General features: G+C 35.0%; 3 protein-coding genes across 6 annotated transcripts in view; 1 reads left to right on the top strand and 2 right to left on the bottom strand.

The window, feature by feature from the left end:
• Positions 1 to 4,741, bottom strand: part of rdx (BTB/POZ and MATH domain-containing protein rdx) — a 226,889-nt gene extending 222,148 nt beyond the window's left edge. For both annotated transcript variants that reach the window (XM_088271367.1, XM_088271368.1), the window contains exon 1: positions 4,551 to 4,741. The gene's annotated coding sequence lies outside the window, so the exon portion shown is untranslated. The remainder of the gene's footprint in view (positions 1 to 4,550) is intronic.
• A 1,844-nt stretch (positions 4,742 to 6,585) lies between these two features.
• LOC148302592 (targeting protein for Xklp2 homolog) lies at positions 6,586 to 10,291 on the top strand. Its single transcript, XM_088271372.1, has 2 exons — positions 6,586 to 6,830; positions 7,167 to 10,291. Exons 1-2 carry the CDS (start codon positions 6,702 to 6,704, stop codon positions 8,823 to 8,825), a joined length of 1,788 nt encoding a protein of 595 aa, XP_088127498.1. The 5' UTR covers positions 6,586 to 6,701; the 3' UTR covers positions 8,826 to 10,291.
• Positions 10,292 to 12,543: 2,252 nt separating this feature from the next.
• The window catches only part of Galphaq (G protein alpha q subunit), a 31,904-nt gene continuing 29,261 nt past the window's right edge, over positions 12,544 to 15,186 (bottom strand). For all 3 annotated transcript variants that reach the window (XM_088271371.1, XM_088271369.1, XM_088271370.1), the window contains one exon: positions 12,544 to 14,794. In XM_088271371.1, the coding sequence (XP_088127497.1) occupies positions 14,712 to 14,794 (83 nt within the window). In that variant the 3' untranslated portion in view covers positions 12,544 to 14,711. The remainder of the gene's footprint in view (positions 14,795 to 15,186) is intronic.

Raw genomic sequence — 15,186 nt, 5'->3', positions numbered from 1 at the left:
CCAACAGTGTAAAGAAAATATTTTTAAAATACTTTTCCATACTTATTTATATATTTTTTAGATCGCTCTACTTTAGTACACATTTCAAGAGCAAATTAATTACAGGGCAAATTAATCCGCAGGGGTAGGCAGAGAGGGTGGAACGCCACACTCTTGTCATAAGCTTCTCGCTTCCCGACATAAGCTCCTCGCTTCCTTCACATCCATACATCTAGTCATACATGCACTCAGATTACGCAGACTTTTGACACCATCAGATTTTAGGTTCTGATTGATCTGATCGTGCCAAGATCGTATGTTATTTATATTTACATGAATAAAAAAAATAATATGCCAACATAATCTTTATTTTGATGTGATTTTCAAGTCATAACTGCTAACAATTATGTGGGTTAACTAACCTATTTTTGAACACGAAGAAAAACAAAACATAAAAAAAAAACTTTTCTAAAAAAAATCATGATTTTTAAAGAAAAGTTTGGTATTTTGAATTTAATAAGTATAAAAAGACCAATTATTTAAAAATGGAGCATTATTTTACGACACGAAGCGCTGTTCAATATTGACGACGGCACCGCCATCTATCGGCGAAACGGCGCTCTAATCGTCAGCTGGGAAGATAAGCGTCGAACAGTGCCGTCTCTTTCCGACGCTCGACTTCCCAAAGGAACTAGAAAGAGACGGACATTGTTGACCTGCGCTACTTTCTATATTTGAAGGAGGTCATGCACTCCTCTCATAACTAAAGGTAGCAAAATACTTTGTATAAATTAGGTACAATCTGATCACAAGAACATTCAAATCAAAATTTAAAGGTAACCTACAAAGATTACGGTTTTATTTTTTTTCTTCATAATTTTGAATCAAAACAATACATAAGTGTACTGAAGAAGCTACATAAATTAAGATCCTTATTTTTTTTTTAAGATAAAAAAATTGTGTAAAAAAATATGACGCTATGTAAATTAATATCGAAAATTATTATCATTATTAAATTGTGTTTTGGTGATTTAGAACAGTGTTCCGCAAACTTTTTCTATTCAAGATACACCTACCAAATTAAGAAATTTCAGAGGTGCATATTTACCATATTATGGTAACATATTTAACATATTATGTTTAATGCGAAATGTGAGCCTATTTAACTGAGCACAGGATATCAAAATTTGGAGCAATTGTGTTATTTTCACAAAACTAGACTTTTCTCCGCGGCACACCAACTAATCACCACGGTACACCAGTCTGCCGCGGCACACAATTTGCGAAACAATGATATAGAACACACAGGCGGTTCAAGACAGTTCTATCAAAAATGTATAGCACTTGAACAGTTAAAGTATATGTTTTGAATTGTGGTATGATCAGAATTTCCCATGAATTTTTTGAAGTACCGGTTAGGCTCTACCAATTTGTTATTTATTTTTGAAAAAATTAGCAAATTTTCCAACTTTTGATGTTAGTTAGAATGTAAAAAGTAAAAGGGTCGTCAGCCCCGTAAATGCCCAGACTTCCATATTTTTCTTCTTCTTTGATGAGATGTCAAAAAATAATATAATAACTCCTATAATTGGAGATAATCCAGATTTTGTGAAAAAGCATTTGGACACACTCAAAATGTTGTTATAGTTTATAGTTAGGATAGAGAATGAGAAATATTGATTTTGAAATACAAATTACCCAGACCAATTGAAAACAAATCGCCAGTTTCACAGTCAGGCAATTATGCTATGGCACCTGTTATAATAATAATAAAAACATAAAATGAAGTTTCTTAAAGTGAATCCCAAACGATCACAGACAATGTATAACTTCTTAAAATGCATTTATTTAGGGTACTTCTAGTCTGGAAGATAGAAGTCGGCCATCCACAATGACGAGGAGCGAAACAAGCTGGTCTCCAGCGTGACCATCGCTCAGGGAGGCGTCCTGCCCAACACCTTGGCCATTCTCCAGCTCAAGAGGATCGAGAGGAAGGTGTTGCAATTTGTCGGCTCATCTTTTCCCCGCTCCAGACTCAGCCCACTCGTCCCGAGACCAATTGACGACGTTTTATTATTATTTTTTTTTGTATTCTTATTGTCATCATTCTATTATTATCCATGTCTTTATAATAAAACGCCCTTGGGGTAGTATTTTACAAAAATGGCGCTTTTTAAATTATCTAAATTATTATTATTATTACTTTTTTCCACATGACTTGATATTCCATTTGAATCGTAGGAAAGAAATATGTACTATACATGCCGTAACAAAACATAAAACAATAAATTATCAATATAATACAACAAAATCAAATGTCAAGTTCAAAAAACCAAATAAAAATGGTCAAGTTATCAATATGATAACAATGGATTGTTCAGTGTTTTCTGACAAGCGAGTTTATTTAAAAAAAAATTGAAGGCATAAGCAAAAATTATCATGGTTACTGCTAGTTGCTTATCTGACCTCGACACACGTCTCAACTCGCAGAATATTCTATGAAACATATTAGCAAAATAAATAAAATATTGTATTTATGAGTGTTTTGAACAATTGAAATCTGAGTGCATTACATCACATATCGCTCACTCCTTTCAACAACGTCATATATCAAAGGTTTTACTTAAAAAGATGTGTTGCACAGTAAAAAGTTCAATTTTTTTTTTTTTTTTTTTTAATACATTTTATTATATTTTTAAACTTTAAAAATGATCTGAAAAATCAAGTTTTTTGAAATATGATGTGGAAAGGAGTGAGTGATAAGATGTACCATAGTAAAAGAAAATTGTTCCAGACGTTACATTAATTTTCAAGAAATATTCTACTATGATATGACATAATTTCGAACTTCGTTCAATGTCAAAAGACGGCGTTTCGGTTCGATTCTGATAAATAGCACAAACATTAACGACTCCATTCGCCTGGAACTACACGTGGATGGCTCGACTCTGGCCAATGTTTGTACACGACATATTCTCCAGTTCTTTGGACACGTTGCATGTGGCAATGAGGATAACCAAGAACGACTGTTTGTGATCGGTAGCCAGGAGGGGAAGAGAGGGAGAGGAAGATCCCTCGGACGGTGGACCGATCAAGTTAAGGCAGCAGCAGGCACCTCGGTGGTTGGAGCGCTACGTGCATCGCAGTCAAGGGATAACTGGAGAAGAGTCATTATTGCTTCCACAAGGGTCGCAATTCTCAGTTATAAGGAATAACACGGGGGAGAAGAAGCACAAACACTAACAGAGGTTAAGCTTTAACCAAAACTACACAATATTCATTCAAACCCTTATCCGCACCCCAATGGTGCATAGGGCACTGCATCATATAAACCCAGTGTTATCTTGATCGTTAACACATGAAGGAAATGTGATCAGCCCTCCGCTTCAGTTACCAGTGCAGGGTAATATTGAATAAATATTAGAGTGAAAAACTCACTTATATTTATTTGACCCTCCCCTGGGAATCGAACCCGGGACCTCCAGAATGGTAGCCGAGCATGCTGACCATTACACTACAGAGGCGGACACAAATTTGGATACGATCTATATTAATATGCAATTAATGATTTGCTATAGGTAAATATAGACTGCACGAATTTAACAAAATATATTTAATCACGCAACTAACTTTAGGTTTTCAAGTCAGGTTAAATCAGGTTGTGGTGAGACTCTGAGTTAAAGGTAGAGCCTACATTACTTGATTCCTTTTAATAAAGGGCCACTAGGCTTACAAAAATAGTACATATTTAAATATCTGCAAATATAACAAGAACACAAATATTTCACTTATGAATAATATTTTTCTTTATTTTTCTAACCCTTATCTGCAACCCGTGGTTCATAAAGCACAGCATCATATCAAAACAGCAAATCAATATAAAATATAATGTTAGCAGTTAAGTCAGATTAAAATTTTAATCCACCTTAAACCTCAAAATCTTTAATAATATAAAGAAAAAAATTATGAAAACATTAATTTACACGGCATACAATATAAGTGAGGTTAACTGTAGACAGATGATGTACCAAATGGAATTCCAAAAATAGATAAATTCCTTTGATTAATGTTGGGTATGAAAGAAGGATTTTAAAATGACTTAAGTTTAGTTCGATTATGAATGTGAACTTTGAAATGTTCTTGTGTACTAATACATTATACTTGCATACATACTCAAAAAAAACTTCGACAGACTAGTTTGACACTTCACTCAACCATTATAAATCCTGCCGTTAAGAAAACTTAATCAAAAACCAAATTTTATATTCCAAATGTATCATATTAAGAAATTAAAAACCACAAATTGTTTGAAATAATTTTACATATACGACAAATGCATCAAATATAACGTAAATACTATTGTTACGAGAAGAGGATGTAGGTAATATTTTGATCAAAGAACTGTGTACTCGAAGAACTTGATACTCGGATTTTATTTAATTATTTAATAAAGACATATACTTTACTAAGTAGTTCGATGAATACAAAAAACATTAAAGCCAAATAAAGTTAATAATAATAATATAGAAATGTCAAGGACAAAAAGAAAATCGTTTAGGTTATTTACTCACCAATAAGCATGCGAACCAAATGAAGTGTTAAGGGTCTTCAATTTTTCGTCACTTATAAAATATGAAATACAAACCAACACTGAGAGAAATAAGGGGAAACAAATCACTTTAACAATAAATTATGTATAATTATAACAAAAATATTGAAAATTTTAGACTGCCCAAAAGTCACTTCAAGTAGTGTTGCCAATAGTGAGAAAATTTTCATAAAAAAAATAATCTTAATTCATGTTTTGAAAACCAGTACCTTCTCAAGATACTTCATAATAACAGAGAACTTGATAAATTGGTTTTCTGGATAACGGATTAATTTCATCAATATGTTTTAAAAGCTGCTTCTTATCTCCCTCAGCATACTTTTATAAAAAGATAATACATTTTTCTTAAATCTTTTTTCCGTCTCTGGAGTATTCTTCTTTTGGAATTCCCAATTACATATAAAAAAATCAAATTCATAATATTTTCGGTTTTGGAAAAAACGATCACGTACTTGGTATGTAGTTTTTACGTCACAGAAAAATAATTCATTCGAAAACTCTGCTTAAAAATTACTAGTTCCGGAATTCGCCTTCAGAATTCTGAGTGTTTGTATTATAAATTCGTAATAGGAAACTTTCACTAGGGATGAATACTTAATTCATTATTTTCTTTTAAATTTCTAATACATTCTCATCTACATTTATTTAAAAAAAAAACTTTAAATAGATAAATTAATTTCATTATCGAAGTTAAAAAATAATGATAATAGAAAAAAACAACATTTAAGTATGTTAATAAATTAATAAATAATCTTTATAAACATAAATTAAGTAAAAGGTTGAAAATAATGATAACAAATACTAGTGCATACTAAACTCTTATTGACTATTTGGCATTTATTTAAAATTTTATATATTTTTCAGCGAGCGAGATTGTCCCTGTCCCTGGGAGTACCCTTAAAAAGTGTGAAAGAGTTTGTATACCTCGGAAGCAGAATCTCATGGGATGGCTGATCCAAAGGCGAAATCGACAGTCGTATACACCAGGCAAGAATTGCGCTTAACAGAAAATCAACCATGTTCCAATCTAATAAACAAAATAACGCAAACATCTTGTCAAGACATATCGCTCACTCCTTTCAAGAACGTCATAAATCAAAAATCGACAATTTTCAGTTGTGCGTGTTTTCGGAATGCCCAAAAAATGTACTATATTCCAGCAAAAGAGGCATTTTTTAAACTTAATATTTACCCGCTACACTCTGAAAATATTATTTGTGCATTTTGAAGAAAAGGTATTGTTTAATCATTTTTTTGAATAAACTAAATATTTTTCAAATGGAGAAAAAAACCTTCAGGTTTTACCAAAAAAGATCTGTTGCACAGTAAAAGGTTCAATAAGTGGCTTGATATTTATTTTTAAAACATTGTCTTATATTTTTAAACTTTAAAAACGTTCTCCTGAAAAATCAAGTTTTTTTTATTTATGACGTTCTTGAAAGGAGTGAGCGATGTGTATGGAGTGTGTTACTGTATGACTGCGAGACATGGAGCTTATCCGAAAGATGCATGGAGAGGCTGAATGCGTTAGAGATGTGGACCTATAAATAATGCTAGTGGTATTTTGAAGAGACCATATCTCGAACGACGAGATACTACGAATAATCGAAGAAAGAAGGCTGACGAGATACTCACGACTATCACGAAGAGATACGCCAAGTGGATCAGTCACGTATTGAGACATTTCTTGTTTCCTGCACCTGATGATTGAGGGAACGATCGAGGGAACAAACGCCAGAGGATGCTCCAGGATGATCTTTGCGACTTGTACGATGATATGGGCTGTTCAACGTTTGAAAAGCTGAAGAGGGTGGTGTATAATATACTGGAATGGCAAATGAGGTAACAATTGCTACTGCAAACTTATTCACAAGATTGAAACCACAAAAGAAGTTCACATAGGGGTTAATTAGTGAAGGTAGGTACTCACCCAAATATAAAAATACTTACTTAAAAAAATTAATATGGCAATACTATAAAACGTTTAATTTTTGAATACTTGAAATCCTGGAGCGGTTGCCAAACGTTAAATCGGTTATTCGTCGCAAAGTATTTTGTTTTTTGTTACGTACTAGATTCAATAAAAGTGAGAAGTGAGTAGAAAATAATTAATATGGACCCGTGGAGCTTTATTGCGCCGTCATCTGGAGACATTTTAGATGTTCTCTACGACAGGGAATTCTCGGACGCATACTTCGATATGGACCATGAAAATACCAATGGACGCGGCTTTTCAGCTCAGGTGATCTTTGTTTAGTTTTTGTTGGACGTTTTGTAGTCCTTAACAATCGTTTTCTTAATTTGAGCAATGAAAAAGCTTTTTGGGCGTCTGATTTGTTGGCTATCCCACTATCCATTACAGATGTCACCCATTAACATTCCATTGTTTTCCTGAACAAATCGCACAAAAGTATAACTGAAACCTTGGTTTTGCTTTGACATGTCAGTCTTCCGAAATTGTCTTGGTTCTAATGTTGCATTTTTTTTAAAAATGCGTATTTTCCTTAGTAGCTACTTTAGATTGTTTCAATTTCTATTGTCTATTAACTGAAAATTAATATTTTGTAAATATTTTTAGGCTCAGAATGAAAATGGCCATAATTTTGTACAACCCATCAAAATCAAAAAGGAAATTATTTCTCCAAACGCTCAGGAGTTTAAAAAACCGCAGGACGTACACAACCTTCATTTAACACCTGATAAAAATACGGTCAATATTAAAGAAGAGAAAATTACTCCAGACGACCCTGACGCCAAGGAGAGAGTTCTCAGGAGGAGATCGATGTCGGTGAGCGCCATCATGCCGGGCCCCAGGGGTCGGGTTCTCTCGCACATGCGAGAAGTGAACGAGAGAATGAATAACATCAATCTCAACACTTCCAATCACGAAGTAACACATTCGTCGGCCGACTTATACGAGACTTCTACTTCCAAATCACTCAAGTCCTTTTCTACGTGCTCTTCGCAATCCAACTTGCATGTCACCTCCAAGTTCGTATCTATGGCCGAAGCTATCTATCATTTGCACAGGGATACCCCTAAGCGGTTCCACTCTTACCCCAAGACGCAAGACAGAGCTTTCGAAACTGCCGCCAACCGTAAGAAGGAGAGAATCCAACTGCTGAAGTTGACCATCCCCCAATCTCCCGCTTTATTGTCCAAAACTAGAACTCGCCCCGTTACGGCTCTGTCGCAAAAAGACATCGAAGATCTCGAAGTGCAGGAAATAAAAAAGCATCATATTAAGGCGAATCCTATTTCTAAAAGCGTATTGCAAGGAATTCCCAACCCCCCCGTCACGCGGAGGCCCGTCACTCAACCCGAACCGTTCAATTTGACCCAAATCAGAAAAAAGCCAGTCCCGCCGGAAAAGAAAATTGTATTTACCGCTAGACCGGTGCCCAAACGCATTCTCGAAAAGCCGGCTGAGCTGCCGAAAAAGACTATTCTGGTAACTGTTCCGAAGACCCCGACGTTTATGTCTCAGCGCTCTCGTTCTCTAGAGTCTGTACCCAAAATAGTGTGCGAACCGGCAATTCCGGTTCGACAAAAGCGGATCAAGTTCCCTCTTCCGGCGATTGATAAGTCGGAAGAGCACAATGCCGCCGTGGGACATTCGGGAGTTCCCTTGTCGCAGAAAACTACCTCGCATCCTTGCAAACCTAAACCGTTTTCCTTCGAGCAGAGGGATAAAGAGAGGCAGACCAAAAAGCTAGAAAAGATACAAAAGTTTTTAGACGAAGAAAAGAAGATGCGAGAATTTCACGCGAATCCTTTACCATCCGTCATCTTGAAGAAATGTAAAATCTCTTCGCCAAAACTGAAAGTGTACGAAAAGAAATGCGACAAGAAAGAGAATAAGGAAAATGTTTCCGAGGAACATCACATGTTCAAAGCCCGACCTCCCTTGGTTCTGTTTAAGGAGCCATTCGTTCCAACTCGCAAGGAGAGGCCCGTCTTGGAACCTTGCCAACTGCAGTTGAGCACGGAGATCAGAGCGAAAGAGAGAGACGCATTCAACCAGAAGATAAAGGAAAAAGAAGAACAGCATGAGATGCTGAAGAGATTGGCTGAAGAGGAACAGATGCAGCGGGAGGAAGAAGAAAAAGCCGCCTTGCGAGTGCAGTTGGTTCACAAAGCGGCTCCCGTAAAGCATTATGCACCCCTGGTCATTCATTCCTCCGAAGTACCTTTGACGACTCCGGAGTCACCCAAATTTGCCTTACACAAATCTTGAGGCAGATTGTTTTGTAAATCCATATTTTTTTCTAGTTGCCATCCGTAATGGAGTGATAGCTTTGTACATACATAGGTGGAATCGTATTCATTTTATTGAGTAAAAATATAACATCAGAAATTAAACAATATTTGAAAACATTTTTTTGTATGTTCAATACATAATATTTTTTAGTTTATAATATTAATGTAATGTTAGTATTATTTTTTCATGTTTTTATAAATATTTGACCAATTATTACATATCGTGGACTCAGTATTCAAACTAGGTAACTCAAAATTCTCTTTTCTGAGTTAGTGACATTCTTTTCTCCAGTAACTCCTCTTTTAATTATGAGGCATCTTTCTTGACATTTTTATGAAAGTAATAAAGGTTAGAAATTCAAAGATATATTAAACTTCAGATATCTGCTTAGAGTTATTTTTTTCCATTTTTACAACTTGAAGTCCACAAACTGTCTCCAAGCTTTTCTGTTGGGTGCCAGCTCCCTTGCATCCTCCCAAGTTAAGTCCGCGTCTCGAAGTTCAGATGAGAGATGCTGACAAAATGTTAGCAGCATGTTGGACATAAATATTTTTTAATGATGTTTCTAGTATCTGTACATGACAGAATATAAATCTCGCATGTGATCATTCCCCGATTTAAAAAATTAATTTTGTTTTCACGAGACCGCCTCAAATATATTTTTACATTGTTAATTGATAAAATATTTTTTTTACAAACTCACTGTAGACTTGAACATTTTCATAAAACGTAGTTTTATTCCATTGAGAGCGAGAGATTTGTATGTTATAATTGGTTTATGTTGTTGAGTTTAAAAATGTACATTTACGTCTTTAATTTGTAAGCTGCTTTAACCAATTTGCTATGATTCCTTTTACAATATGTTATCTTTCCATGTTAGCAAACAAAAAATACCCAGCATGAATTAAAAAAAGGGCATTATTTTGGGATTATGTTTATTATGTGATGTTATGATGAGCCGTGCGCTTGTGCACAGAGTGCCAATCCAAGGTAGCATATTTGATTATATATTTTTAAAATTATTTAATTGGGAATCAAACCCAGATCCCAAACGCATTACAGAGACATGTTAATGGTAAAATTAATTAAATCTTTTTGTAGTTCTAAAATAGTGGAAAAAAATTGTATAATCTTATTAAAGTTCTCTTTTAGTTGAAGTTTTCACTGCGAGACCTAAAACATTTTGAAGGAAGTCTGGATCTGTGTATTTTTGTAACTTTCATAAAAAAAAACCATTGAACTCGGCGTCAAAAGAATGTACCACATCTCAAAAATAGCTCACTAAAATCATGAACCATAATAATAATTATTAGAATGAATGGGGTTTTATTATTTATATTACTGCTTTACAGTTACATTACGTTAGATTTTATTAAAATTATTCACAAATTAACCCAGAACTTATATATTTAGATTTAAATAAAGTGTACATTAACAAAAAATTAACATGTGTACTTTTTCATGTATCACACCTGCTACTTTCCTTAAATGTGTCGCCTACTTTCAAAATCTGCCAGATCCAATTTTATAAGATTTAAAAATAAATACTCTATCGGAATGCCAATTGTGGGTTTTATTGTTTAAAATATTTATATACTTGGAAACCCTGTTAAAAATAGCCTTGTATTTCAAATTCCGCTATATTCATGGAATTTGCCTTCTGACCCATATCGGCCAATCACAGAGCGGGGATAGGTCAAACATTAAGATGAAGTCAAAATCGGTTTGTGTCTCGTGTTTTTTTTTTAAAAATACATACTGAAAAAAGAAAATGGGAAAATTCTCTATTTCATAATATTTTTGTCTAAAGATAGACAAATCTTTGAGACACATCGCTCACTCCTTTCAAGAACGTCATAAATAAAAAATCGTGAATTTTGAGTTGTGCGTGTTTTCGGAATGCCCAGAAAATGTTCTATATACCAGCAAAAGCGGCATATTTTTAACTTAATATTTACCCGCTACAGGGCAGAAAATGTTGTTTTAGCATTTTGATGAAAAGCTATTGTTTAATTATTTTTTTAAATATACTAAATATTTTTCAAATGGAGAAAAAACCTTCAGGTTTTACCTAAAAAGATCCGTTGCACAGTAAAAAGTTCAATAAGTGGCTTGATGTTTATTTTTAATACATTGTGATTTCTTTTTAAACTTTAAAAACGTTCTCCTGAAAAATCAAGTTTTTTGATTTATGACGTTCTTGAAAGGAGTGCGCAACATGTTACCTAGAGAAATTCGCATTTTTTGTAAAATCGACTTACATGGATCTGGCTGATTTTGAAAGTAGGCGACACAAATGATCATTTTACTTATTTTCTCCTAAATTTGTTTCCGATAACTCCAAGTAGATACCACTCTAACTTCAATTCAACTGCAACAAGTCTGCACCCAATGGTCCTGTGGTTAGTGTCGCAGACTCTTAAGTCAGAGTTTCTCGGTTCAAATCCACTCTACCACAATTTGATACCTATTTCTAATAATGAGCCGCTTAGGCTAACAGAAATAGTATGAAATTGAAATGTGTTAATAATAAAAACACAAATATTTCTCTTTGAAAAAAAAAAAAGCCTTTGATTGACTTACCAGTAATTATACAAAAACAAGCCTTGCTCTTCAGATGTCAGATGTGTTACATCAAACAAGTATGTATTGTAATTACAGTCAGAATTTCTAGGTCCAAAACCCACTCTGACACAATTTGATTCCTATTTCCAAACATGAGCCATTCATGTTTAGCGGAGCTGTATAAGCGCCCTCGAGGTAGTTTTTTTTACAAAAATGGCGCTGTATAAATCATCCAAGATTATTATTATTGAATTGAATATTTATGCATATTGTAGGAGCACAAATATTTCTTTTTACTTTTGGAAAAAGTTAAGAAAAATAGAACCCAGGACCTCACGCAGTGGGCAAACACTATAACCATATTACAACATGTTATTAGATTTATATTATCCACTGACACTTCGTGATGGAATTGCATTTTTAATATATTATTAGATTAAAACCAGTCTGATGATGTCGGTAACGACGAAACCCGGTCACTGGTCAAATTAAAATAAAGTGGAAAAGCTAAAAATATTGGTTTTAATCTAATAATATATTAACATGTTATGGTACCATAATTACTATTTACAACATTTTGAGTGTGTCCAAATACTTGTCATAACAAGTCGTTGGTCGTCAGCCCCGTAAATGCCCAGACTTCCATATTCTTCTTCATCTTTGATGAGATGTCGAAAATAATAATTACTATTTGTTATCTCTGGTTGGATGATTCAATTTGCTTTTAACAAATTATATTTTAATGTCACTGGGTCTTGACTAGTGTAAAATAATATTACATGTAAAGAACCTTTAGAGAAATATCAAAATGTGGATAATCTCAATAACTCACCTCAGTAACCTTCTGATGAGAATTCTTGCAATCCAAGTGCTGCTTTTGAACAATTTCGGACATGTTGCTCATTTGCGAGAACCATTGTTTTGGAAAAAAAATACTGCTGTGTATTAAGCTGTTATTGTAAATGGACATATTCTTAATACTTCGTTTCATCAGATTACTCTAAAATAGTATAGCAACATCAACATCTAAGTTATAGCGGTTCAAGTGCATTGTTCTCGCAGATGAGCAATATGAATGTAATAAAGAATAAGGAAAAATAAGAAAACGCTGATTAAATAAAAGATAAAATGCTTTTAACTTATATTTGATGAGAAATGATAATTTACAATATTGATCAAACATTCTTCCTCAGTCGGACCTTAAGCTACAGTTTCACAATCTCCCACAGAAAAGAAAGCAACATAAAATGTCAGCAATAGTTGTAATTACACACTGAACTGTGAATATACCTGGATAATTATGTTGAGGCATTGTACGTAGTTTCATTTCAACATTCCCCACTATCTTAGAAAAGGATTGTAACTACAACAAAATCAATGTGCAAATATTTATATATAATAAGAATAGCTCTACGAATGAGACAGTCACTAACGTCAGGTTAGGTTACATAATACATTTACATTAAGTAAAATACATCCGATTGTCTTTAGCCTCGGAGCAATTGGCTCTCTCACTCAAAGACTAAATTTACAATGAAAGAAACGTTGCCGTTATACAGATAAAAGGTTATATGATACACTCCACCGTGACCACCGATCCTAACCTGACATCTTCCCGGCCCTCAATGTGTTCAGACTTAGGAAATGTTCGCAGATTTACCATCAAATGAGTAGGTAGTAAAAAACTTATCCTGTTCTAAATTTTAGATTAAAAAAATAGAACACGTATTCAATAGCAAAAATGTACACTGAATAAACATTGCCAAATAATTTATTGTTAATTACAAAAACCTTAACTTATTTTGACTACAACTTGGAGTTATTGTATTGTGATACTGGGAAGGCCTGCGATAAGACAAAACATGCGCACGCTGTCGCTCGGAAGCCGGGAAACGGCACTTCCGAGAGCAGCGCAAGCGAACTCGAGTTATGTGCGCTACCAACATAAAGCCGTCCGCTTCCGCCATGGCCCTCGGGAGTGCGCTTCCGGAGGCTGTTCCCGGCACTCGCTCGCGGCTCCATCCAGTCGGCGGACCACAAACAATAAGGTAATGAGAAACGGAAGGGTAGTAGTAGTAGTAGTAGTAGATAGTAGTTTGGTCGGCGGCGAGGACGGACTCCCGACTCGAGCGGGATACCCGCCTCACCCGAATCCCGTGAACGGGTCGCCTTACACTTTCCATTCACTGATGTATCCGTAGGTTAAAATGACTTAAAGCTATTTCATTTATATATATCCACACGCATACCTCCGCCTTGTCGGGCGTCGTATGCCACACTATTATTACCGATATAAAAATTACAAATTAATTTAAACGTCGGATTTAATCTCGTTAAACAGCGATCCCGTCCGGGACGCGCGACGCCACGAGCTCACCCGGCAAGAGAGGGTCCGTATGCGCCGACGGGAAAAGATTACATGTATCAACGGCTCCCAAGACATATCCCGACCTATAAAACATTTCCAGGAAAACAAACGATAAAAGAATAAAACCATCAACAAATCACAGAAATTACTTGTGCTCCTTAAGATAGAAAAGATAAAACTTAAAATTAATTTCAACGGAATGAAGATTGTTAGAAGGACAATAGTACTCGCCGGGGTGAATGAGAAGAGAAGGAAGAACCTTTATAAAGTGACACCTTCGTATTTACACAATTGTAGAACTCCTAGTATGGGTACACTATCGCAAAAAGGTACTTCCCATCTCGATATAAATAGGTACTCTATTAGAGTAACGATTATCGTACTATTTGAATTTGTAAAATAAAATTAATTATCCGATAAACAAGCTGCGTAAAAAAATAACAAAAGTATAACAATCATATTTTGACTGAAACTCTTATCGCTAAAGGGGCGTGTCGGAGGAAAATGCCGCAAGATGGCCGGACACTGAACTCCGATCCGCTGCGGGAAATCCTTCCGACGGCCCGCCTAAATAATATTAACCGAGAAGTAAAAGTAAAAGTTACCCTCGGATAGTAACACTTTCAAAATAAATATTTTCAACTTAAAAAACAGTAAACCTTATTTTATAAATATATTCGCGCGAAAATAAAAAACGGATTCCATCAAAATTCCACTCTCGAGAATATGAAACATTTACCTAAGCTTCGCAAGTCGAAAGAATATAATAAGCCTTAGTAATAAAAAGTTTTGCACACCGTATCACTTGTGCGAGCTTAGGAACCGTTGAATCCATATAAAGTTTTATTTAGTATATGTGCAAAGTCCGGCGGGACACATCTCCCGGCCACCTGACTATCCGCTCTTCCACACTTCTCTTCGCCGCCAATCTACACCAAGTTGTACTCCTTCAGGTTGGACTGCAGGATGGTGTCCTTCACGGCCGCAAACACGAATCTGATGTTCTCCGTGTCTGCAAGAGACAAGCACATTATTAATGCCCCCATTCCTCATCACCTCGCAAGCCGAGCCCTGTTTGCTAACGAGGGCATCAAATACGTCACCTCAATTGGAGAAGATATCTTTAACGCACTTCTCCCTCCCATTGCTTGTTATTTCCTGATAAATCTCCCGCTTCAAGTCACAAAGGAATGAATGCATTCATAACCTCTCATGGTCCACGTTACACCAAACAATATTGCTCAAAATAAAAATATACATTTACTATAAGCAGGTTGTCCAAAATTGGATTAAGATATTCCTTTTTATGATTTGAGAAAGGTTATGTAAATAAAGGGTCCGCCATCTAAAGATTTTTTTTTCAACTAGTGCTTATTTCGTGAATGGTAACACTTAGCTCATGTC

This window comes from Brachycentrus maculatus, unplaced genomic scaffold, assembly GCF_059751285.1.
Source record: "Brachycentrus maculatus isolate JH-2025_06_01 unplaced genomic scaffold, ASM5975128v1 h1tg000438l, whole genome shotgun sequence".
Taxonomy (NCBI): domain Eukaryota; kingdom Metazoa; phylum Arthropoda; class Insecta; order Trichoptera; family Brachycentridae; genus Brachycentrus; species Brachycentrus maculatus.
This window is presented reverse-complemented; position numbering and strand designations above follow the sequence as displayed.

Excerpts from the sequence above, each read along its gene's own strand:
- LOC148302592 (XM_088271372.1), top strand. The coding sequence starts at position 6,702 with ATGGACCCGTGGAGCTTTATTGCGCCGTCATCTGGAGACATTTTAGAT. Across the intron at positions 6,831-7,166 it reads GACGCGGCTTTTCAGCTCAG|GCTCAGAATGAAAATGGCCA; the intron begins GTGATCTTTGTT and ends AAATATTTTTAG.